This window comes from Sturnira hondurensis, unplaced genomic scaffold, assembly GCF_014824575.4.
Source record: "Sturnira hondurensis isolate 20B ecotype Veracruz unplaced genomic scaffold, ASM1482457v3 Scaffold0006496, whole genome shotgun sequence".
Taxonomy (NCBI): Eukaryota; Metazoa; Chordata; class Mammalia; order Chiroptera; family Phyllostomidae; genus Sturnira; species Sturnira hondurensis.
Window position 1 is genome coordinate 15,165,069 of NW_028079127.1, and position 26,067 is coordinate 15,191,135.

General features: G+C 58.3%; 1 protein-coding gene across 1 annotated transcript in view; it reads right to left on the bottom strand.

Annotated features, from left to right (window-relative positions):
- Nucleotides 1-320: 320 nt before the first annotated feature.
- Nucleotides 321-26,067, bottom strand: part of PDZRN3 (PDZ domain containing ring finger 3) — a 92,418-nt gene continuing 66,671 nt past the window's right edge. Inside the window, exons 4-10 of the mRNA XM_037049528.1 lie at nucleotides 10,946-11,193; nucleotides 8,865-8,940; nucleotides 6,073-6,171; nucleotides 5,463-5,525; nucleotides 3,965-4,066; nucleotides 2,604-2,720; nucleotides 321-2,079 (exon numbers count right to left, since the gene is read on the bottom strand). Of these exons, the coding sequence (XP_036905423.1) occupies nucleotides 619-2,079; nucleotides 2,604-2,720; nucleotides 3,965-4,066; nucleotides 5,463-5,525; nucleotides 6,073-6,171; nucleotides 8,865-8,940; nucleotides 10,946-11,193 (2,166 nt within the window). The 3' untranslated portion in view covers nucleotides 321-618. The remainder of the gene's footprint in view (nucleotides 2,080-2,603; nucleotides 2,721-3,964; nucleotides 4,067-5,462; nucleotides 5,526-6,072; nucleotides 6,172-8,864; nucleotides 8,941-10,945; nucleotides 11,194-26,067) is intronic.

Here is a 26,067-nt window from a genome sequence, read left to right on the forward strand (position 1 = left end):
CCCCTTGCGGTGCATCCTCCCGCCCTGCTCCTCGCCAGGGAGCTTTAAACTCCGTAGAGTGGTGATCCGTCGCTTCCTGTTTAAACCTTTGCCCTTGCGTGGGAATTTTAACCAGAACAATGTTTGCCGTTGGAAGACACATTGAAACGCGGCTGGTCTGGTCACGTGCACTAATCGTTCACCTTGGAAGCCGTGACCTACGCATCGAGGGCCACGCACACGGAGCACATTCAGCAAAGTCGCTCTGAGGGGGCTCCATTAACCGGACATACTGCTGGTTGCAATTGTGCTTTAGGCAGGAAAAATGCGTGTGTAACTTTATCTGAATACAGTTTAAACAAATTATTCTGTGAAAGTAGGCATAATAAAAAGACCTTTTTGAAATTTAAACACTTTATGTAAAAGGCAACAAGTAAAAACGTACCACCGCGATTTGAAAAGGGCCCTGTTTGCTAACACTGCCTTCCAAGGCGGTTCAGGGCAGTCTGTGTCCACTTTGATACAATAGAGCCGTGACCCCGGTGCTGCACAGCTGGGCACAAACATGACCTCGTGACCCAGGGACACAGACCTGCGGCGCTGAACGAGGCAGGGGCTTCTGCCCGCCCGGCACAGCACTTACACAGTCGTCACTGAGAGGAAGGAATTGTACACCCTAGTGCCGTCCGGGGACTTGGTGCCGTGGGTCAGGAGCTCCTGGATCGTCATCCAGTTATCCAGTATTTTTTTGTTCCTCCTCCTCATCATCTTCTTGTGGCTCAGCTCCAGGATGCTCACCTCCCTCCTGTCCTCCTCGGTGGGCTGCTCCCGGGGACCCTCCAGCCGGCTCTGTAGCAGGAGCGCGCGCCGCCTCCGCTGCTCCCGGGCGCGCGCCACGTGCTGCTTGCGCTCCTCGCGGCTCCAGTAGCGGCCCAGCTTCATGTCGCTGGCCGCGTCGTCGTCAGTGGTCACACCGCTGCGCTCCTCACGGATCCGCAGTGCACGCTCCCGCAGCAGGCGGTCACGCACGGGCCGCTTGGTGATGTAACGGGAGCCGTCGCTGCGCACCTTCACCTTCCACTCGGTGCGGGGCTCAGGGGGACTGGCGGGGCCCAGGTCCTTGCACACGCCGAGCAGGCTCACCTGGCTGTGCGCATACTCCACCGCAGACTTCTGCTGCACCAGCTGCATGTAGCTGCGGTAGCGCCGTGCGTGCGCCGGGATGTGCGCCAGCTTGTAGGGTGTATGGGCCGGGAGCGCGGGGCCGGGGCCATCTCCGGGGCTGTGCTCAGGACTCTGTGGAGTCGGGCGCAAGTCTGCGTCCTCCGTGATGCAGAGCGGACTCTCAAGGGACGGCCCGCAGGCCCCCGCCGTCCCCTCCGCCCCTCTCCTCAGGGAGCTCTCTGGGGACATGTCCAGGGTGAGTGGGGTGCTGCGGCAGCTCTCCCCAGTGTTGTAGGCGCTCGAGCTGTCCTTGTCTGACTTCTCGGGGAGCTCGGTGATGTCCGACAGCTCACGCCTACGGCCCTCAGGCTCTGCGTCGCAGCCACGGAAGCCGCCAGGGTGCAGCGTCCAGGCCTCGCGCAGCTGCCGCGCCCGGTGCGCGCGCACGACGCTCAGGCACTCGAGCTCGATGCTGCGCAGCTCCGCGTTCAGCAGCTCCAGCTCCTGGTCCACACTCTCCGGGGCGCCCCTGCCTGCGCCTGCATCTGCTCCCGGGCACTTGAGCTCCAGCAGCTCCGCGTCCAGCAGCCCCAGCTCCCCATCTGTGCTCTCGGGGGCGCCGTGTCCCGGACACTTGAGCTCCAGGAGCCGGCGGAAGCGCTCGCATTCGGCAGCTTCAGCACATTCGGCCCAGAGCAAGGAATCGCCTCCAAAAGGCAGGTCTCCGCTGCCCAGTGTGTCTTGGCTGCACGTGCGCGTCCTCGGCCCGGCCAGCGGGGCGGAGGACGCAGGTGCCTCCTCGCCGTTGTTCTCAGGCTCAGAGCTCTCATCGTTGCGCGTGCTCTCGTCCGTGCGGCCCACACCGCTGTCCTTCTCGTGCTGGTTCGACAGGATGGTGGCTGTGTCTGTGGTCCCCCCGTCTTCTTCATGCTTCTTCTACACAGTGGAAAACAGGAAAAAACGGTCACGGGGAGGGCGGCCTGGGTGCGGTTACCGGGCAAGACCTCCGAAAACAGGGGTTTGGGGCAGGGTTGGCCTCCACCATCAGCCCAAATCAGGGGTGGGGCAGGGTCTGGGAATTAGCCAGACCCATCTGGCAACTACTGATGCCATGGGACAAGTGAGGGGCTGGTCACCTGCCCTGGAGGAAGGACCCAGTGCCAGCGAAGGGCTGGGCCTTCTCTCCCAGGGACAGCAGGGGTGTGATGATGGTGGTGGTGGCACAGCCGCACCGGAAGGAGGAGCTCAGGTTACCAGGGAGAAGGGCTTTACTTTTGGAACCGCAACCACTCCCTGCTGGACCTCAATGCTGCCAGCTCTTGCGTTTTCCCAGTGAACAGGGAGAGTCGGTGGTCCCTCCGCATTTTTCCCGCCGGGGTGCACGGCTCCCGGCTCACTTGGGGGCGCAGGGACCAGCTGCTGTCCGTGCCCCTGCCGCCGGCGCCGCGCCCACGGCCTACCTGCTGCAGCACGCCCGCGGTGAACTGCACGGCCCTGCGGTGCTGCTCCTCCAGCATGTCCATGTGCAGGTCGTCCAGGAAGTCGTTTCTGTCGTCGTCCATCCAGCCCTCGTCCAGCTGCGGGGAAGCAGCGGCAACAGGCCTCAGTCCCTTGCTTTCATTTAATTAATTTACATTTTTTATGAACAGTCGCCTCCTTGGGGAGAAACATTTCCAGGGCAGTCTGCCTGCTGCTTCGCCCTGAGTTGGAACTCTGCCCCGTGTCTGGGGGAGTTGCCAGGGCTCGTGGTTTTGTTTCTCACAAGCTCCTTCACCCACGCCGGCTGCGTTCGGAGACACGGGCGGCGTGGCTGGGCCCTGCTCGTCGGCCACCCCCAAGCGCCACAGGCCGCCCCCGCTTGTCCATGAAGGAGCAGACTAGCCAGGGCCCTAGACCCACAGCCCCTGGGACACATCTGGCCCTTAGTTCTGTTTCAGTACAAAGATTTTTTTTTATATTTTATTTATTTATCTTTAGAGGGGAAGGGAAGGAGAGAGGAACTGAAACATCAATGTATGGTTGCTTCTCGTGCATCCCCTGCTGGGAACTGGCCCCTGCCAGGAACTGGCCTGCAACCCAGGCATGTGCCCTGACTGGGAATCGAACCGTGATCGTCTGGTTCGCAGGCGAATAGCTCAATCCACTGAGCTACACCAGCCAGGGCTCGGTACAAAGATTTTTGACCAACACTTCTTTCATTTTCCCTTTTACACTAGGCTGCCAAAGGATAGCACAGAAAACTACCTATCCCCTTCTCCCCCGAAAACCTTATATTCTTCCCATTTCTACTTTCCTGAAGAGGAGGCACCATTAGGTCCCTTGGAGAGGGACTCACCTTGGCGTCTTTTCTTTAAAAAAAAAAACTCATACTATGTTTAAGGTATTTGTCGTGACTTGATAAACACAGTGAAATCATCATCTAGTCCAGCTAATTAACACCACCTCATGGCTACGTGTCGGTGCTGAGAGCACCTGAAACTGACTCGGCAAACCCCCAGGGGCCAGGACAGGCTGTTGGCTCTGGTCACCATGCTGTGCGCCCTGCGCTCTGTGACTGGATACGAGACCAGAGACAAGGCTTCGGCATCGGTTGGATCTCAACTCAAACATCTCGAGGGGTATGGCTCTGGATTTCCCTTTCTGCGTTTTTCTCTTTTCCTTCATTTGGTCCCTGCGTCCACACACCTGTACCATTAACTGCCAGGGTGCAGAGTGTCTCCAGGTTCAGACCTGATGCTTGGGCAGTGCTCTGCAAAGTCAGGAGCTCAGGTCTTTGGTTCAGGAATAGGGACCCAGCTTCTTGCTTAGGAAGCTCACTCACCTGGAGCTCAGGTCTTGCAATCAGCAGGGAGAAGTTCTTGTTTTCCTCACTAGTGAGAAGAGCCAAGGCCTCCTCACGGTTCCGCACCTCTATCCCGTTAATCTTAAAAAGAAAAAAAGGGGGGGGGGCGGGGAGGCAGGATTAGATCACACAAAATCAGTCCACGTTCTTTCATGCTTGTACCTGTTACCCACTTACGGCTGGAACACGGGACTTCCTGAAAAGGACACTGAGTTTTGGGGGGGCCTTGCTCGGAGGGGTGCAGCATCTGGCCCAGGACAGAGTCCGGGGTGTCCACAGCCCATGTCAGGTGGGCGCCACGTGACCAGAAGAGTGGAGAAGGAACACGTCAGCCAGTTAACGAGACCCAACTCCTGGGCAGCGGCATCAGTATAGATGTTCTCGGAGAAGCGGGAGAAACGGCAGTGGGTCCGAGGGGACATCACGGGAGCTGAGGCCGGAGGAGGACGTGGAGTGGTGCACAGTGTCTGTGTGCCCAGCCTGGCACTTGAACTTGCTCAGGCCGGCCGGCCGGCTGGGCAGTGGGACGGACTTCTCTTACCATCACACCTGGCCGCCCTCCTGCGGGGCTGTTGCTTCCTGCCCTGGGGATTTGGGCTCTGCTGCTCTGCAGGGTCAGTCCCAGGTGGGTGAACCCTCTGGGGACACAGGGACAGTCCCCTGAGCTGGGGGCTGAGCCTTCCACCAACTCCTGTGCCAGTGGCCCAGGAGGCAAGTGAAGGGGTCCCGGTCATTGAGGAGAAACGCGGTGTGCCCCACGGCAGATGCTCGTGGGGACCCACTGCAGCTGTGAGTGGACCGCCAGCACAGAAGTGACCAAGGGCTGGGGCGGTCCTGCAGCAGGGGGACCCCAAGCAGCAGAGGCCTGGCGGAAGTCCAAGGGAACGTGGTATAAGCAGTGAGAAAGGACAAAACCCCTCGGGGTGGAAAACCTGCTGGCAGGTGCAAGCACAGTGACTACCAGAGGCAGATGTGTGCTGGTGGGGCTGAGAAGTGAGGAACCCGGTTTCTGGGAGATCAGAAAAGACGGGCAAAGTGTCTCATGATTCAGAAGAGCAGCAGGCTCGAGGCAAAGAACGACCCTTAGAAGCCATCCTGTTAATGCCGAGAGGTTCCCATTCTGAAGACAAGACCGAAGTTGACACGCTGGTTCCACAATGACGCCTTCAGGAAAGCTACCACGAGATTTATTCTGGGTCATGAGTTACAAACTGGGGCTTGGTCGGACCCCCTCATGCGCTGTCTTTGGCCCGAAGAAAACGAGGTGCGCCCGCTGCTGCCCGGGTGCAGAGTGCCGGGCACCACCCTCTGCACGGGGCGCCCATTCCCTGTAGTCCCGCCCTCCCCGGGGCACCCTTGGCTGTGCCCACGTCTTTATGGCGTCTGGTCTCCTCGCACGTCTGCGATCCGCGTTCTCTAACCCTTGAGCTGTCATCAGAGCCGTCTGCTCTGTGGCGACTGGCGGAAGCTGGCCTACCTGGATGATGCGGTCCCCTTCTCGGATGCGCCCGTCCCTGGCCGCGATGCTGTGCGGGTCGATCTGCAACACACAACGCACGTGTCTCAGCGCATGCGCGCTGCTCCAACGCAAGGCCCCCTCCATCCACCGCCCCGCAGGGACAGAGCTCATTCCGGGCAGAACCGCGTCGGTGTCAAGGACGCAGTGCGCTCGGCGCCCCGCCCCCCTCCCGGGCACTGCGCCCTCCAGGAGCAGCGGAGCAGCGCGTGCCTTAGGTCTGGTCCACCGCCCGCGCTCCGCCCAAAGGCGGAGGGAGCTACAAGGAGCCCTTTACGCGGGTCTGCGGCTCAGTCCTCCCTCTTGGGCGAGGAGCCGGGGACTGGCCACTGGATTCTGCCCTTTCCTTGGGGACAAACCACCCAACCACCAGATGGTGGCTCTCCGGCCTTCCGAGGGCGATTTCGCGGAGTGTGTGGCCATCATGGCTTGGCTAACTCACTCTAACCTAACCCCATTACAGATGCAACTCCATGAGGAGGGAGGGGGCAGGGCGGCGTCCCTGTCATTGCAAAGAGCAGCAGAGGTGAGTAGGTCAGAGCACAGAACAGCGAGCCGCCCCTCCGCGCACCTCGCTGATGTAGATCCCGATGTCGTCCTCGTCGTCTGTCCGGTAGCACACGGTGAGGCCCAGCTTGTCCTGGCTGTTCACTCGGTACAGGTCCACTTCCTGGCAAAGGAGGGCGTCCCCGTGAGACTCCCGTGGGCGGGGGCCCTGGTGGGGGCCCAGGGGCCTTACAGTAGTTCCCTTGGATGAAGAACTGAATTTCCTTGCAGCCAGCGCGAAAGGGACGGTTAACTTACCAAACAACAAGTGCTTATGCGCAAGGCATCCACGCCCAGGGCATTTCTCACCTTCGCCTCAATGTGAAGTCATCTTGAAAACAGTTATTTTATTGCTTCCCTCCCCCCAATTACCTACATTTCACTCAGCATGGAGACTTGGGGACAGGGCCTTTCAAAAGCATTCTTTCAGTGTCTGCTACAAACACCACCACTTCCACGCCCCAAACCACCCAGCCCCTTCACTACAGATGTTCCCAGTGTCTTGGTTAGATAATTTCACATTGTGTGGCCTTAATATTTACAGTAACAGAATGTGCAGACAGATTACACGTAAACTAATCCGGGAAAGGAGAGTGACGTGACAGTAGTAATTAACGCTTCCCACAACAGCTGTGGTATTTATAGTGAGAAATTATTCTCAGCCGCTATCACTGCAAATTAAATAAGACGGAAGCCAAGTGAGCTGGAGGGGGAGACACGCACAGGAGCACGGGGGACACTACAGTGTGCCTGACGGAGTCAGGGCTCTGGGAATGGCTGGGGTCCTGGAGGGCACTCCCGGCCACGGTCCCGCCACCATGCCTGCTGCCCATGCGCTGGGCGTCTGGCTGAAGTTTTCACTCCAGTGGCTCCCGTGGTGAGGCAGCTCCCCGACCCAGCGAGGTCTCTGAGCCACTGACCCTGGGGACCGCTTCCTCTGTCCGGGCTCTCGGAGTTGGGTGGTGAGGATGCAGCTATCTTTGTGGTGAACCTCAGAGCAGGTACATAGCAGCTGCTCCCTAACCCTCCCCACGAGAGGTGCCCAGCACCACGGCCACTGCAGGCAGAGCAGCGGGTGCAAAGGCCCATGGGTGCTGTGTGCACAGACGAGGGGCTGAGTGCAGCCGGGCCAGCCGGGGCCCCACCAGCCTGTGGGGAGGAGGGTTCAAATTTCACTTCACATCATGGGAACCACGACAAAGCTCCGTGTGGGCACTGCCACGACCCCATGGGCCGTCTCCTGCCATCTGGAGTATCGCATGGGGCAGAGTGTGACTGTGAAGCCTCCGGCCCCAGCAGCTCCGTCTGTTGCGGGTGCCCAAGCCTGTGTCCTCACCGCAGTGCCTGACAGGACAGGAGGTGCAGACACCGTCTGACAGCAGCTGCTGTGCCGTTTATGACGGGACGCAGTAATTTGGGGCTGGGTGGGAACTGCAATTCCTCGACGCTACAGGGCGTTCCGCAAACTCTCGGTGCTCCCTTCCCACTGGGAGGCCAAGCCTTGCGCAGGGGAGCACAGGGGCACTTCACGTGATGAAGGAGGTAAGCTTTCCAAGACCGGAATCAAACTGGTGTGAACAATGCAGAGTATTCCTGGATTACAGCCCCTGCCCCCCCGCCCTGCCCGGGTCCTGTTGCTTATCGGTCTAGATGGACCACAGGATAAAAACAAGCCGCTAAGCCTGACATTTCAGATGCGGCTGAAACGACAGTCCAATTAAGAGAATGAAGAGGCCCTGCACCCAGGGTGTTGCTTCCTATTTCAGTGGCAGCCATTTCCGCAGAGGGTCCCAGAGCCCAGGCTGACGGCTGATCTGCCTGCAGGACGATGGGTCCCTGAGGCAGAACCGTGCACCGTCCTGGGCCAGGAGTGCTGTGCACGACTTTACATCACCTCCACACTTCGTCTGTGTGCTTGGTGCTGTGGGGGACGCAGACATGCTTCTCAAAAGACTGTGTTTTCCTTTACTTCAACTTTACCTTAAAGCTGGGAGAGGGCATTTACTTCTTCATTCATAGAGGTTTACGGGGACACTACATGCCGGCGCTGTCCAGGCAGGAGGGGTGTCAGTGCACGCGTCACACTGGGGCCCGCACTTGGGGACTTAGATTCCAGCAGGGACCAGACGCAGGCGAGAAGTCGCCCTGGGGACCTGGGGCTTTGTGCAGAGTGGGGCACATTCTCTGGGGGACGTGCCATGTAGGCAGACACAGGAGCAGGTGGGAAGGCCTGGTGGCCAGTCGGGGTACAAACAGGGACAAAGTCCCCACAGCTCGGAGAAGGGTGAGGAGGTGGTCATTTTTGGCCTCGAGTACCACTGAAGGGGGGTTAGGGGTTTGCTTGATTTCTGCCAGATCAGTGGCAGAGAACTTGCAGGGAGGGCGTCGGTGGGCAGGTCCCCTGGACCCTCGGCTGCCATTCTGGGTACACAGGGGCATGGACACGGTGATGCGGGGGAGGGTGGGGGCTCACAGCAGGTCCGGATCCTCGCATGTCAGATGGACGGGAGCAGGGTGTGTGGGTTCAAACCCCCAGGAGAGGACTTGCTGCCCTCTTTTGAGTACTTTAAATGAAAAAAGACCCTATGAACCAATGTCACCCCAGTAAATATCATTTTAAAAACTGGAAAAAGAACAAGTAAATCTCCGCTTTGGGGTCTGGCTGTCAAACTGCTGTGGAGGGAGAGAAAAGCTCACATGCATTTAAAGCAGCAGGAAGTCACTCTTTTGAAAGAAAGCCACCGGAAGTCACTCAGGTGGGTGACAGAGAACTTACTGGGCGTCATGCAGCCCTGAAACGAGACAAGGACACCTCACCTCCAGCTCCAGCTCCTCCCTGTCCGCGTCCTGTTGGTAGTCGCCGGGGTCGTAGTACTCGTGGGCCGAGGCATGCCTGCACATGGGGGAGAGCTGTCAGTCGGCGCGGCGGCGGGGGCCTGTCAGCATGGCCCGCTCCCAGCCCGGCCAGGCAGGGGTGTCCGGCACGGCCCCACACCTCCCATTGTATTTCCCAGCCCAGCGGCACCTCCATCACAGCGTATCTACTGCACACACACATGCTACACGTGTGCTCACACCAGTGCACACTTGCACACACACACGGGCAGGAGAATGGAGCTTGTGTGTCTCCAGGGCAGCTGTATGACTCGGTCTCCAAACATAGCACATCTCAGAAAAGTGCCGATGGGGACACAGAGCGTCAGCCTTGGTTGATGGCTGGGGACCGAAGGTCCTGTTCTCTAAGGTCAGCGCGATGGCCGTCAGGCTCTGGTCTCCCGCCCCGACACATGGTTTTGGAAGGACAGGCCAGCACGAGGGGTTGTTCAGACGGGGCCTGCTGGGGCACCGGGTGCTGGGGGTGCTGCCGGAAGGCTGGTGGGTGGGCCGTTGACACGCCCACTCAGTCTGACGTGCAGTCCCGCTGACTGCTGAGCTTGCAGCCAGAATGCGGAGGTCCCAGCTCTCAACACTCCCGACACTTCTCCAGTGGCCCCGGGGATGAGTCAGGTCGCCCCAGTGAGGCTCAGGGGAAATCAGGGGTTCTGCTCTGAGACGGCACAGGGACAGTTCAGCCTGTGAGCACCAGGCGTGGCCTGACAAGCGTCATCAGTGGGGAGAGTGGTTTGCACACTCGCACTCAGGGAGCTGTCCCACAGGGCTCACTGCATGGCCGGCCGTCCGGTGGCATGGTACAAGCTGGCAGCTGAGGACAGATACCCTCACCTTCAGTCTGGGTGTCTGCGTCCAGCTGCACAGGACAGCCCGTGTGTGGAGCACGGGACAGCTCTCTGCACGTATCCTGCTCCGCCCTCACGGGCTGTCACCACAGCCACGGAGCTGGGCACTGGCCCGGGGTCCCTGACAGCCTACCAGGACATGCAGCAGGTGAAGGGGACCTTTCAGAGTCTGACAGAGCCCTGGGGCACCTGTCCTCCCTCCGGCGGCGGTGGAGGACAGACGCAGATCCATCCTCTGGTTCCCTCGGGCGCCCCCAGAGGAGGCGAAAGTGCCCTCTGAGAGAACGCACCAGTGAGTTACCTGAGCCAGGAGCGACGTGGGAGGGGATGGGGGGACGGACCCCGGCAGAGACTGGGGCCCGAGGTGGACGTCCTGCTCTCAGACGTGCAAAACCAGGTGGGAAAAGCTATCGGAACCGAACATCTTTACGCCAGTGGCCACACCTAGAAAACTCCTTGCTTTCCGTTTTGTTCCTAAATATCTGCCACCAAGCACTGAACGAGGACAATCGCTGCTGCCACCCGTTGAGAGCCTGGCACTCCTTGTTTCACGGAGCCCAGCGACCCCGCATGGCAGGTCTGGTTCTCATCCCACCCCAACACAGGGGAGGTGGCGCCCCGGCAAGTCGCCCAGCTGCAGGGCCAGATGTCGCCGACCCGGGGAGGGGGTGGGAGGCTGCGAGCTCCTGGGAAAGCAGGGTCCGTGAGGACAATGAATGTGGGGCTGAAGTGCGGAGCTCACGCCAGGCAGCGGGGACTTGCTGCGCGGACCCAGGTTTGCCGGGGACCCAGGAGAGCGGAACTCGAGCCTCCGGCTCTGTTCCCACCCGCAGCTCGCTCTGCTGTCAGTCACCAAGAGCCGTCCGCACCCCTTCCCGCTGCACCCTTCCCACTGCCGTTTTCGGTGATTAGATTTTATTCAGATCCAACTTTTACGACATCAGTGAGTAATTGTGTCCTTAGAACAGAATTTGAATAACTCCGCTCCAGGGTTGTAGTAAAGTAATTGATATGTCAGGGTGGTTCTGAGCAGGGTTCAATTTACGGCCTCCATAAACAGCACCGCGAGGAGTGGGCAGCCTGGAGGGGGCCCACCAGGGGGCAGCGGGACCCCAGCCTCCCAACTGCTTTGGAGCAGGGGACCCTCCTTGTGCTACTTACTCCGCAGGCAGGAGGTAGGGCTCCAGCCTGGGCAGCGGGGGCGGGGGCACCTTGGAGAGGGCCGTGATGTGCTCGAAGGTGATGTCGGTCTGGGTGCTCGAGTCCACCAGCTGCAGCTCCGCTGGGGCCGGGCAGGCGCGGGCCCGCGGCGCCCTCCTCAGCACCTGCACCACGATGGGGTCTCTGGCCGTCTTGAATGCTTCCACGGCCTGGTCATGTGTCGCCCTGGATAAGTCTTTGCCATTGACCTGTCAGAGGAATGTGGGGTGGGGTGAGACTCTAATCAGGCAGAATTTGAAAGACTGTTTGGGGTGTCAGCAGCTGGAAGGAGAACTGCCATCCCCCCAGGTTCAGGTTTCCCGAGGAAGGTGGTGGGTGGGGTGCGCGTGGAGGTGCAGGGAGGGCGTGAAATCTCACGGCGGGGCCGCGGCTTCCTGCTATGATGTCTGCAACCCAATTTCCCCCCCACGGAGCCTGTGAGAGGGGAGGGCGGCCTCAGGCAGAGTCATTATCAAGAATAACAGCTAACAGCTACCTAGAAATTAGTTACATTGTTATGTTTCAAGGGTGCGGATTTTTCCAGTTTGTTGGTAACATCACTGTTGCTTTTAGGGAAGTGACAGGGAGCTTGCTCTTTAAAGGAATTCCCTCGCTTTCCTTTAGAAAGCCAACTGAACACACTAAGTGAATGGAAACGCAGGCCACAGGTGGGCACGGTGGAGGTCGTGGAGGAGCTCACATGGCGGACGTTTCGGCCGGTGTCCAGGACACGACAGCCGGGTCGGTCACAGCACTGTGTCCCGGTGTGCGTGGCTGCCACTGCGCTCTCATCCCAGCCCTCACCTCCCGCCTCTGACACATCGAGTGAATGGCACGAGGCCACGCTGGTGGCCCCGGTGGCTGAGAACACTGGAGGCTGCGCCCAGGGCTCTGCTCAGTGGCCCCTTCAGAACTGACTCAGCATGGCTCACTGCGCCACAGCTCGCAGAGGAGGACACAGGAGCTGCACCTCATCTCCAGAACAGGGAGTCACTCCCAGCACCACGGAGAGCCCAGACTCCACCTGCCCTCCCACCCCCACCCCCGCAGCTGAGGGGTGCGGCTCGGTGCTCCCACAGTTTGGTGACATTGCACGGTGGCACCGCACGAATACCATCAGACCCGAAATATTCCAACAATCGGCAGATTGTACATTGCAAATGTGCCATCATGGTGTAGGAAACATTCCGCAGAACTAACGAGGTCTGTCCAGAGGTGTCCAGCCACATACTATGAAAAACAACCATTTATGGAAGGAGATACAGGGTACGAGAACATTGTACACAGGACAGTGATGGCCCACCCAGTCCCTTCAGAGTAGGCCCCATGAGACCCCATGTAGTTGTCTCAGGCCTCAGCAGCTGCCCTGTCATCATTTCCCGAATCTCACGGATAATCTGAAATCTCTTCCCTTTCAAAGGTGATTTTACTTTGGGGAAAAGCCAGAAGTCACAGGGGGCCAAATCTGGGCTCCAGGGCAGCTGAGTCACCTGGGTGATTTGGGTGCTTTGCCAAAAAACTCTGCAGGAGCCCTGGCTGGGGTGGCTCAGTGGATTGACTGCGGCCTGCAAACCAAAGGGTCACTGGTTCGATTCCCAGTCAGGGCACAGGCCTGGGTTGCGGGCCAGGTCCCTAGTGGGCAGAGAGGCAACCACACATTGATGTTTCTCTCCCTCTCTCTCACCCTGCCTTCCCCTCTCTAAAAATAAATAAATACATGCTTTTAAAAAACCGTCTGCAAGAGACGCGATACCTGAGTGGGCAAGTTGTTGTGATGAAGCTGTCAATCACCAGCTGCCCACAGCTGCAGCCTCTGAATCATCCAAATAACTTCTGTGGAGGAACGTTCAAGCTAAATGCAAAACTGGACCCAGACCTGTTGCTCTGCCCACTCAGTCATTTTGAATGTGACGGCCACACAGTGCACACGCTCACTCCACCGCCCCCACTGACTAGTACAGTGAAGTCGTCTGTTCACACATGCACATTCCAGTCCACTCTCCTTGGCGGCCCGGTTACATCGGTGTTGGGCAAACGATCTCAGTATGTTAAAATAATTGGACTTTTTTCCAGACAGACTGCGCATACCTTCAGAAGTTTGTCTGCTCCTCACATCTTCTTTGGAGAGAAACACCAACAAGTTCACGTCACTTAACGTGGTGACTTAGCCCTGAATTTAAATCCCTTTGATCAATGCTACATTCTTCCCAAAGGCACACTTTTAGTGTTTACTCGTGACGCCGTTTACAACGGACGTCGACCCTTTCCTCTCCAGCACGCGCGTCTCCCCTCAACACTTCCCCCCTCAAAACACATCGACAAGGAGGTCCTTCTGCCGTGCGGAGCTCTCGGTCTCCCTGTCTGAGCAGAACGCCGCACCTGACCCGGCACCCATCCATCCCTCGACCTTTTATTGGGGCCAGGGCCTGGTGTCTGGCTGGGCTGACGAGGAGATGTCAGACTCTGTCCTCGCAGTGAAGCCCAGAGTCGTTCACACACGTCGGGAAGGAGTGCCGCAGAACCAGAACCACAGAGGGGCCACAGAGGGACCCCCGGGCCCGGCAGAGGGGTGAATGGCTGAACTGCCCAACGCTGAGACCCTGCCCCTGGGAGGGTTGGCCACGCTGGGGTTTGGCACACCACTTTCCTTACTCCTTCACCTTCGAGAAAAGAGTAACAGGACACAAAGGCATTACTTCTAGTCTTCCAAACCAACTGACCACCTTCGTCCCTTCCCTGATCAGAGCCCAGAGGCCGTGGCCCCGGACAGGAGGCAGTGAGACTGGGAGGGAGAGGGGGTCAGAACGCAACCTGGAACTGCGGGAGGCCCTCTCCGAGGCAGAGCTCTCTGGGCTGTGCTCTCTGCGAGCACACAACTCCGGGCTCAGATACCACAGGGAGGGACAATGTGCTGGTGAGTCTGTCCCTGGGGAGGTATGGGCATGACAGCCAGCCCTGCTGGTCTCTGCCCTCAGCAGGCACTGGGAGCGGCTGTCCCAGAGGGGCTTTACCCACGAGGAGCACAGACTCAGGATTGTGACTGGTCCCAAGTTGGTCTTTATGCATAAACACCAGACCTCTTGACACAGGGGACGACCGTGGGCATTGCCTCCCCTGGGACCCCTAACCATGCTTACACAAGAGGCCACCCCCCCGCTGGCTGGTCCTGCACACAGTCAGGGCTCAGACACAGCACTGGAGACACCACAGCTGCCTGGTCACCAAGCGGCCTTCTTTGTGCTCCCCTCTGCCGAGAGCGCGGGTCCCAACGGCCAGGGCTGGGAGCAGGTGCTCCGGGCAGATGGGCTGGGAGTGGGGACCTATCAGGGGCTTTGAGGATTTGTCCCTCCTTAAAGCAGGACACCAGGCAGGGAGGGTGGCCCTTTCTGCTGTGGGCAGAGCCCTGCGTGGGTGGCCTGCAGCCCTGGGGGCGTCTCTGGCTCACGTGGGGAACCGGTGTTTGAGGCTGAATTAACGGAGGCTGAGGGTTGCAGAGCAGAAACACGGATGATCTGGTGTCTCCGGTGATATCGCCAAGTAAGCAAACTGATCTCAGAACCTCTGAACCCCGGATTCTTGGCATACTCGTCGTCATGTTCCTTACACTTTGGGTGATTTCATCTTGGAGCCTAACTACCTGCCGCCCAAGACATCTGGCAGGTTAAACGTCACACACACACGTGGTCACGTCGGGCAGAATGTGTTCCCATTGGGTCACGAGGAATTTCTGACAATGCGCTTATGTGGCTGCATCCCCATCAGCTCCTCTCACAGATGGGTGTCACTGCTTCCCTTGAGCAAAGCTGCGCGGCTGAAACGGTGCCTGGAAAACGAAGGGCAGGGCCCACCCGGACGGGCTTGGGGATGAGGGCTGCAGGGCGGACAGCTCCCAGGGACGAGAGCAGGGAAGCCCCCTAACTGTGCACAGTGGGTGCTGCTAAAAGGTGCCGACGCAGCGACACACCCACGGTGCCTACCCCAGGCCGTGGGAAAGGGCAGCGCAAACCCAGGGGGAGGCGGAGAGCCCCGGCTGACTGCCAGGTGCCCTCTCGGCCCCCACTGGACGGTCACCCTGGCCAGGGCCCCACCCTCCGAGCTGCGCTTCTCCCCATTGTGCCCGAGGGGACATTCCATCAGCACGACACTGTGTATGTTTTGATCACACACCGTTCAAACCAGCCCCTCCACACACCAGGAGGGGCCTCCTCCTTCATCACAGCTGGGGAAGCGTGCACGGGACCCCAACGCCGGGGCCAGGCCACAGCTGGGGTCCTGGCTCTGGGCCGTGGGCAGTTTAACCGTGGAGTCTCGTTTCCTCATTGACAAGGGCGGTGTAATTGACGTGTAGGGGACATTAGGAAGTTTAATGAGATAATCTACATACAAGACCTAACATGCAAATGACATGAGCTAGCTCAGAAACCAGGGCTAACAGGGACCTACACCAGGACAGTCCCACTTCCCAGGAGACACAACCTGTAAATCGCAGGAGCAGCCCGGCTGGTGGGCTGAAGACACGTATGTAGGAGAAAGGGCTCCTGGCCCTTCCTGCCCCCCCCCACCACCCGTGCATGGCTGCCAGCACCAGCAGGAGTCCTTTCTGTCCCTGTCCTCGGGTTCCTGGGGGCCCTTCAGGGGCCCAAGGAGATGAAGTTTACAAGCTCCTGGGTACGTGTGCACGAGCTCCCGACGAGACACCCTAGGGATTGTTACCTGCCTTGACAGGCGATGAGATGAGGCGGGAGTCTGCTGGCCCAGACGACCCATCATTGCTGCCAGATTTGTTTCGAATTACCTTGTGCCCATAACACTTATCACACTGCCATTGTGCAGTCACATCACCAGTGAGGCGATGACTCACCGCCGGCCACTGCAGACGGCAACCTGCCTCCTGGGATTGGCTCCGCCTGTACGCCCCACTCCGAAGTGGAGTGATGGCCGCCGTCACAGGCAGAACGCTCACCCAGGGACGTTCAGCCGGTCAGATTAAACACCATTAACTCGCCCAATTGAGCAGATTGCTTTTACAACCCTTCGTGCTGCTTGAAAACGGAGCAAATGGGAGGCTGTGGAACGGAAGTGCTGATTGCAAACTTTATGATAAATCCAATGCCTGAGTTCTTCACCTAAGGCTCTGGCTGCCCCCTGGGACTCTGGTGCCATCAGGGAGGGGGACCCATCCGTCTGTCCCTCGGCAAACAGGCCACAGTGACGGCATGGCGCAAAGGGACCTTAAGGAGGCCCTTTACGGGACGGTCTTCCGAGACGAGACAATCATTCCGAGGGGTGAGTCCTCCCTGGTGCCATCTCAGCCTGGGTGACATGCCCACAGTGGCTCACATGGCACCATGGCTGCTTTTGCCACAACGCCGCATGGTGCCGAGCTGGGGGCTTGTCTGCTTGGGGGTAAACTCACTGAGCCCCCCGTCCGCCCTCCAGCGCTCAGTAGTTGCTTCGGCTCCTCCGACTCCCCCCGCCTCTGGCTGACAGCCACTGGGGAGTGTCCTGGGCAAAAGCGAGGCCACTGCAGGGCCAGTGTGGCTGAGGTGGCCCGGCGGCTGCCTGGCACCGAGCGCAGGGCCAGGACAGGCTCGGCCTCCACTGACCTGGACACTGTCCCGGTGGAACCGTTGTCCTATAGCTTCTCTGTCACCTTCCAAACCAGGAGCCCAGAACCTGGCAAAGTTCTCTATACTGCAGTGCAAGCAGTTTGGGACGTATTTTAATGCCACATTTGGAAAAGGCAGTCCATACTCTCTCCAAATAGAAAAACAAGTATCTTTACAGGGAAGGCATTTGGTTTCTGAGGACAGGTGCCTTGTGGTCACCTCCACGTCTATTACACGTGCAAATGACCCAGTATAAAGTGCTAATGCAATGTAAAAGTCAGCCTATTATAAATTGTGCCCCTGGGGAAAACCCAACTTTTAAGGGTTCATTTAATTAAATATGGGGTGGCGATTCCATTCTGTAACATATCACATCTGTTTCCAAACTACGTAGAAGTTAAATTCCACCTGATATCAGAAGGACCATAAACCACATGCTGAAGAGCAGGAGGGTGTGCCCTGACTTGGCTGGATCAGAAACCTCCTCAGAGCGACATTGGCAAGGGGGGGACCCAGGTGGCTCCTGACTTCGCTCCCGGGCCCCACGAGCAGAGCCACGAACAACTCTTCCAGGACAGGACCCCGTGGAGGAGGGGACCCCGGAGCATGGCGTGAGCTGGGAGTGCCGTGCACAGAGACACGGTGGCACTGAAGGAGAGAGAAGCCGTGGACCCTGACCGCACTGCCCCTCTCCCGGCAGGTGCACCACGCAGGCAGGTATCCCCTGAGCCTCTGGCCCCTCCTCTGGGGACGGAGAACCTGGGGGAACAACCAGCACCCCCCACATGAAGAGTCACTGTGTGGGAGTCCAGGCTCTGCTCTCAAACCACAGGGACTGCAGGGGAGTCGGCGGCTCAGCCACCAGGAACCCGACATGGCGAAGAAGGCAGAGGGGCCTGCCACAACGGGCACGTGCGGTGGGCACTCCAAGTTCATGCCCGCAGTGCCAGGCTGTCATCCCAGACTGTGGCAGCTCTGCTCCCTGCAGAACCAGGCCGGCTGAGCTTGGACCAGGGTGCTTGGACCAGGGTGCAGCCGAGCCTGGCTCACATCCTCCAACAGGCAGTGTTGCTGGCCCCGGGGTCCAGCGTGCTCCTGCCCAGGCCCGGAGCTGAGGCACAGCCCCTCTGGGGAGTGTGTTCTGGCCCCGGGTGCACAGGAAGGCCGGTGACAGCTCTGGGCCTGGAGGCCAGCAGGGACAAGAGGACGCAGAGCTGAGCCACTGGCCGTGTTCGGCTGCAACGTGGGGTGCGAGTGGCCTGAGCCGAGCAGCAAGACAAGAGCTTTGCTGGCTTTGGAGCTGCTTCCTCCTCTGTGCCAGGTCAGACACCGACTCACGGCCACACCGAGGTGGCACGGGCCTGTCCTCACTGCTGGACCACACCCTCTGCTTTACCATCTCTCCAGAGACCAGTGACCCAAGGCGATGGCCTCTCTGACCCAGTTTCTGAGGCCTGGCTGCCCCTATCCCTCCTGTAGGAAGGCCAGCTGTCCCCCTCTGGCTCACAGCCACAACCGGCCTGTTTGACAACACACACCAGTCAGCACCACACTGCACGGGCTCCGGGCCTGGTTTCCAGCCCCTCGTCAGCACGTGGGCTGCACAGCCCAGGAGGTGCTCAGTGGGTGCTGGCCACGGACTAGCGCCTTCCCTCACTGTCGGGGCACAGCCCTCGCTCCGTGCAGGGCCTTGAGCAGAAACATAACCAGGGGAGGAAGAGACCAGGGAGCTGCGCCGAACGACTCACAAATTTCAATTCCTGGACAGTCTCCAAGCACCTGGCCCTGCACTTCCTGTCTCAGATGTAGATAGTGGCCGGAGAGAGAACTGACCCGGCCAGGCCAGGGTCACAGAAGCCCCTCGTCAGGAACCGTCCCGCCAGGACGCATCTGTGTGGCAGGTGAGCGCAGCCCACGGCAGCGGGCACTGTGCAAGGAGAGGGTGCACAGGGCCTGTCATCTGGCCAGGAACTCCTGAACTGGACAAGAGGGCAGCACCCTGGACGTCAAAAGCCACCGCGATTCTGGGGCGCGTCCCTGCTGCCGCCACTGAAACGGTGCCGGAAGGTGGCGGCTCTGTCTGGGCTTCTCAGACGCCCCAAGTAGCAAACGGCCACTGGACAAAGGGACATGGCTTTGCTCTTTTTACAAATTTTTAATTAATGGACATGCAGGTCACCCCTAATGTTAAGTCCCACAACCACAGACACTGGGCAGGGAGGGGAGGGCAGCTGTCACAAAGGGCAGGACAGGAGAGTGACCGCCACACCGCCACCTGGCCCAGGGGGACACTCATCTTCCCCGACGTCTGACAGATCGACTCTGGTTTACCATGGAGACGAGGGTCCATCCACGCTGTTTGTTCACAAAAAGACAAAGTTTCCGTTTAAGGTCTCTTTACTCACAAACACACAAATGCAGACCCTCTCAGAAGCCGCTCTGTCTGCAGCTCACGCACATCTTCCCTTCTACGTCAGCACACGTTAGGGTTTGCGAGAACTCTCAGGGGTGCAGAATGCCCTACAGTAACAAAAATAGAGCCGTGTCTGACAGTTTTCAAAAGATCTTTACAGCCAGCCGACCCCCTTGGGTCCCCCTTAGTGTTTTTGTTTTACTTTCCTTCGGAATTTGGGGGAGAGGAAACTAACGAAAGGTATCTCTATCTTACTAAATATTGAGTCCACTTAAACATTTCTAAGATCTGTAACTTACGAGTAATATTACAATGAACATCTGAAAACCCACTGTGAGAAAAAGAACACCAGAAACGTGTTGCCATGACGCGATGAACATCACGAGTGGGTGATGAACGGCGTGCCCAGTGAACTCACCAACAGGAACAGAGCGAGCTGGCCCAGGGAGAGCCCTGCCGCCTCCCGGGACCGAGAACTATCACCAAACTGGGGCAGACGTGACAGACAGCCCGGTGCAGGGGGCATTACCCGGCCAAACGAGACGGCCAGAAACACCGCAGCCTCCCAGGGAAGTGGGCACACCCCTGACAGCAGACACCAGCTTCTCCCCGCGTGGGAACGGGAAGTCCATACTTAAAACACAAAGAAAGACTCCAACCTCACACCGTACACAAAAAACAAACTATAAAAAGCAAAGTTTATATGACGCTTTTAGAACAAAATATGAGACAGGAGCGTTATGGCCTCAAGGTAGAGAGCACATGTCCTAACAGACCGAGAGCACAAGCCGTAAGAAAAGACTCAGGTATTTGACTTGGTCCAGTTACAGGAGTCGGTCGTGGGGACGAGGCAGACCAGCCACACACTGGGAGGAGCACGCAGACTAGATCTTTTAAAACCCTGCAAACCAAGAGAAAAATGGGAAAAATCCAACGGAGAACTAGGTGAAACGGGGCAGGTACTTCACACATAAGAAGAAACTCAAATACGGTCAGTAACCATTAAAAAAAAGAAACCATCACTAACAACCAGAGGAAAGCAGGTTTAACCAACGTGTGCTCTCTCTCCACGCTCACTGCGGCGGCAAAGCAAAGAGTCAGGCAGTTCCAAGGGCTGGCAGGGACGTGAAGCAATGAGAACCACGATGATGAGTGCACCGGCTCTGGAGAGCCTGGGGAGGCGTGGGCTCCAAACGCCCCCTTCCCGTCCCTCCCTCCTGTCCAATGCCAGCATCTCTGTCACTGCAAGAGCAGTGGGTCTCAGAGTGTGGCCCCCAGACCAGCGGCATCCGAAACCCTGCAGGGTGGAGCACAGGACTGCGCACTAGCAAGCCCTCCCCATGGCAGCGACGGGTGTCCAGGTCCCAGAGCTGCAACCCCAGAGACATTTCTGTACCTGGAGATGGGTGTAGACAAGATGCAAATTATAAATGAGATTCCACCCTCCCACTCACTTTTGCTATGAAACAGGGAAAAAAGTGAGCATATCCCTAATGCCCAGTGACTATGGGAGTGAGGGGTGTGGCGAGGAGGAAACTTACACTCCGCTGGGTGCCCAGGGCATCACGGGAGAGAGAGCTCAGGGCTGGGACAGCAGCAGGGGTGCAGGGCACTCTGGGAGTGCTCAGCACCGGGACAGTGACCCATGGGGCATCCTGCGAGGGCTCAGAAAAGCATCTGAGCTGGTGTGGTGGCCCGCCGGCCTCTGTCCCGAGGGAAAACCAGGCACACGCCTTTATGGCCGCCAATTTAAAGAAGAGGCAGAAGGGGGCAGAAGCCCTGGTCCAGCCCCGAGCCATTCCTTTTCGTGGCATCATCAGTGTGAAAGTGGCTTCTCTCCCATTGTTGACTGAAGAGCAAGCAACAGGGAGTGACGGACAAACGCCCACATCGATGGAAGCGTCCTTCTCTGCCCTGGGCAGGCACCACACTCGGGACCCCGGGCCCCAGGCGTGTCAAAGCAGGAGGACGTGGGTTTTCCCTTGCACCTGCCTGGCCTCCACCAGCTCAGGACGTGAGGCCGCTCCCAAAACAAAGCTGTCAGAGCTGACTGGTCGTTTAAACACACACACACCTACTTGAGAGGAAACTACACCAGGTTCAACCTTGCTGTACAGGGTTAGGTTCGTGTTCGTCCAATTACCCACCATGAACCCCGCCAGCAGTAACAGCACCACACACCACTGAACCTCAGCGGACTCACGGCCGCTCTGAAGCACTAAATCCATCTGAGCGCTGAACAGCGCTAACTGAACATGAAGATAGGGTTGTATGCAGCCCACCTTCCAGGATGTCCCTTAAACCTCATTCGCATTAGCATTACTACAGAGATCTGGGTTTTTCCGACCAAGCCGGCTAACTGATGCAGAGAGGGTCACCAACACACACCCCTACAGTCTCCTGGCAAGTCACAACTATGGGGCAAAGTCGTGCCTTTCAGGACGGACTTCAAGTAGCATCAAAAGGCACACACGACTCTTGGGCTGCTCCTGTCACCACCGAGAGGCGCAGGAACACGAGCTATCTCGAATCATCCTTCTTAAAACTGCCCGGGAGGTTGGTGGGACCCTGGGCTTCTCTGGAGCTCCTTTCTGTTGCCCACCGTGCTGTCCCCTGACCCGAGGGACCAAGAGGCTCCCAGGAGCCCTTGTCATTGCCCGAGAACAGACCCAAGTACCCTGAGGCTGGTGGAGGTGCCCGGCGGCACTTGGCTGTTTGAAAACGTGGGGTTTTCATGTGGGGCCCAGAGCAAGAGCAGACTCTAACAACTAACCCGATGGAAATGACCGGAACGAGAGAAGAACTCTCGTGTGGGGTCACAGTGCAGATCGGCCCCATCCATAACCCTTCATGTGTCCGTCTCTTCCTCTCTGAAGTGGGGGCAACGGTATCTGGCTCTTTGTGCTGTTGTGAGAACGTGCACGGTAGGCACTCAGCACAGGGCAACACGTAACAGGTGCTCAATAAGTGACACTGCGGCTGCTGGGACCCCGCTGGAGTTGAGTCAATAGGTTCTCCCTGCCATCCAGACATCTGCATGCAGGGTTTAGGGAGCACATTACTAAAGTTTTTAGTTTGAAGCCTAAACCCCAACCAGAACTATTCCCTGCTCCCTAGTGAAATGGGCTGAGTCACCATTTTCCAAGAGCCTCTGGGTGACCTTAGAAGAGGTGGAGGGAATGCATGACGCTGACCAGTGAGTCCTGTCCCCCGCCTAGGCCTCCCTGGGCAGACCCCCCTCCAAGCCTCCACAGAGGGGCATCCCCTTTCTGTGAGAGGACACAGTGGGGTGGAGGGCTGGGGCTGGTCTGCTTGAGTTGCCAGCACTGAGCCGGCAGAGCCGCAGACACCCACCCCATCTCTGCAAACACCCCCTCAGCGACCAGGTGACAGGCTTCAGCTGGAGCCCCGCCACAGCCTTGGAGCCCTGCAACTCTCGCTGCTGCCTGGACGTGCAGTCCCCCGGGCCAGTCCATTTGTCCACGCAGAGGCCTGCGCTCCAGAGGACTGTAAAGCCTGTTCCTTCTTCCTCCTCCTCCTCCTCCTCCCACAGTGCTGAGTGAAGTCACAAGACAGGCTGCTGCTCCGAAGTGTGAAGCAAGCGCTAACTTAAACTTTAAAAGCCAGTGGCACAGACGCTGTCTCAACTCTCCCTGGACACGAGAGCGACCACGAAAGCACAAAGAACTGCTGTGACTCGGCTGACCTTCCCACCCCAGGGCAGGCAGGAGGCGGGGCTCGCGATCCCCCTGGAAGGGCTCCAAACACCCCCAAACACCCCCAAACGCCTCCGTGCACTGTTCAGCCTGGCAGACCGCTGATGTGCCTGCACCCCTCCCAGACCAGGCGGCTTCACGTGCTGCTGTTTTTCTGATGTGATTAAAGGTACCATGAGGTATGTGCGCAGCAGAAGCAAAGCCACTGTTCAGCATCATTAAGCTCACAGCAGCCCCAGAAAGAAATCGCAGGCAGCTCGCCAAAGGCCCTAATGAAGAGCATCTCTTTGAATTAGCTCTGGATGTGGAAAGGATGGAGTCTGAGCCCTAGAATGTTTGATCCTCTGTGTGCGGCTGTTCAGAGGGCTTGCTGAAGCCAGGCACACCGGACCTTCTGGGGCCGCCGTCTGCGGCGGAAACCTTGGGTCCCTGCCCTAACGAGGCTTTGCGTGATGAGAGTGGGAATTCGATCATTAGGTCCTGTGAGTGTTCTGTGAATTCCTTCATGCTACGGCTCAGGACCCCCGAACAATAGGAGGAGGGGCACTCTGCTCTGTGGGCGCGAGGGTAGAGGGTCCGAAAAGAGACCTGCCCGGCTTCCTAAACGGCTGACCAAGAGCGTTCCAGAGGGAAGTCACTCATCAGCAATTTACTGCGTGAAGCCTGGGCCAGATACAGTTCCACATAAACTCACCTGGTGAAAATCAAACACAGAGAATCCAGACGTCCTCTGTCTGCGGGTGGGGGGCGGTCCTCATAATAGGACTCAACCGCGGAGTCACACGGGTGTGCAGGTGGTGTGCTCGGGGTCACCTTGTCCAGGCTGACCCGTGCAACTGACACACGCACAGCAACAGCTGGTGGGGAACATTTCTGTGCCCCGGGGTGAAGAGGAAAAAGTGGAGTGACTAAGGCCACACTTTGGGCACCGTGGGCACCGTACACTGGGTGGCCAAGTCTGTGACACAACTTGTTCTTGCTTCCGTCCCGAGTGACTGGCCAAGAACTGGGCTCACTGTGCACCGTGCCGGACGCTGTGGCTCGTTCGGGATTCCAGACGGGATGGGGCCGACCCCCCAAGGGCCCCAGGCCGCTAGGGAAGGCTGGGTCCGGCAGAGTCTGTGCTTCCAAATGTATTTATGATGCTCATGTTTTGTCAGATATGTGCCCCTGTACACATGGCGAGGGGCACAGGCCCCAAATGGTTTGTTATTGCCATTTCTGAGCCTTGGTGCAGAGGAGACACCCCCAACCCTCCGGCCCTGCCCACTTCTGTCCCCCAGGGTCACTATCTCATTAGATGGGGGCCCGCCAGCTGGGTCTCAGGGCTTCATGGTGCTGCGCGCCCTCTGGTGGTGTGAGCAAAAATGACATGCAATGGATGCTAACCAGATTGTTTTTTGACTCAAGTGTGGCTCTTAAAGAATATGTTAATATATTACTTATTGTAATAAATTAAGAAACAAGAACTTCTTTACCATTACCACAACCTTGTTCTAATATTCTCATATTCAAAAACCTCACTGACGGGATTATATTTTTGAATATTGAAGAAAAATTTGAAGATGTGAGAATAATTTAAGGGGAAAACCGTGAACTGCCGAAGTAAGGGTCCCAACAGCAGGACCTGCCAGTGCAGGGTGAGGCGGGAACACTTAGAAAGGCAACACTCAGATGGGACAGATGGTGACGGGGGGAGATTTGCGGGGGGCGTGGGGGGGGTGAACACACAATACAATATACAGATGATGGAGGCATGACGGAACTGTACACCCGAAACCTGTATAAGGTCACTAACCAATGTCACCCCAACAAACTCAGTACAAATTTTTTAAAAGATAAGAAAACAACACAAGTGTCAGAGATAAGTTATCTGGGTTACACTCTAAATATCCCTCCATCTCAACTGAAATTTCCTGCTGCTAATAATGACTCTGAGGTCAGAGAAGCCGCCTGCTGAGGGGAACAGCCCCCAAGATCAAGGCACTTGCCCCGAGTTGCTAAAACTCTCCCAGAGGGAGGTGTGGATGCACGCAGGCAGCCCCCAGGTCCCGTAGGCTGCCTGGGACTGCTGGGGGGGGGGGCAGGGACAAATGAGGGAGGGAGCCTGGGTTGGCACTCCTGTCCTGGGCAGTGTGTGCAGAGCCCTCCTGGCCACGCTCTGACCCTTCCTCCTAAGACGCCCGCTGTGCCATCTGCTCAAACCCATGCAGACACTTCCGTGCCACTCTCACGGAAAGTGCATGATGTAGCAGACAACGTGCAGCAAATTCAGCGAGGCCGGCTGGTTCCCAACACAGATAGGCTCCAAAGCCTCCAACCCACCCCCCCCCCCCCGCCCGCCGAAGGGGCGCCCAGCCAGGTGAGCGCCTTCCACGCACAGAACACAAGGCAACGGGTACCTGGCAAACTTCGTAGAGCAGCCGGTACTGCTCCTCAGGCTTCTGCAGGCTGCACAGGCTGCAGCCCATGTCGGGAGGCGTCTGCGCAGGCTCCGGGCGGGCCAGCTCTCTCCGGGAAGGCGGCCCCTCCGAGTCCCCGGTGCAGGGACCTCAGGCGCTGCTCCGGAGGCTGCAGACCGCTGCGCACCCGCCAGCCCTCCCTCCCTCCCTCCCTCCCAGCAGCAGCCAGCTCAGAGGCACTGCGCTTCCTCCTCCGCTCCCGCTGCCTGTGCTCCGGTGCACACGTGTATATACTGCTGCTCATGCATATTAATCAGCGCTCATTGACTATTCATAACAGACAACGCACAGAAGCCATAATTGCCAAGTAGGACAGTTGAAATCTCCCTAATCAACAAGCAAGTGCTCCAGCGGTGGGGACAACAAAAGGCACCAACAGTTGCTCCACAAGCCGCTCCTGGGCAGGGACCAGGGGCCAGCGGCCACCGCGGTGCCTCCTGAGGGGGTGTCTCACAGAGCCCCCGTGCACCTCGCTGAGCGGAGAGTCTTTCCAAAGATCTCAGGTTCACTCACGGTGACATACAGAGCATCACTGCTGCAGGTGATGCAGGTGCACGAGCTGGCTCCACGCGATAGACTTGCTCTGAACGGCGTTCCCACAGCACCTAACGCTTTCCTCAGCTGCCAGGAAGACCCTACACACGTGAACACACCGTAAAAATTCAAACTGTGAGACCCACTGGTGCAAAGGGACCAGGGTGGTGAGGACGGGGCTGCCCTGAGGTGAGCAAGCAGATAACAGCCGTCACCAAAGAGCCCTTTCCGTCCCCACAGCAGAAAGCCACGTGCTCCGGCTGCCCTGCTGACCAGAGGCAGCGGAGACGCCGGCCTCGTGCCACCCCCACAGCGCTGCAGGCGCTGCCGGACCGCAGGGCCCCCAGAC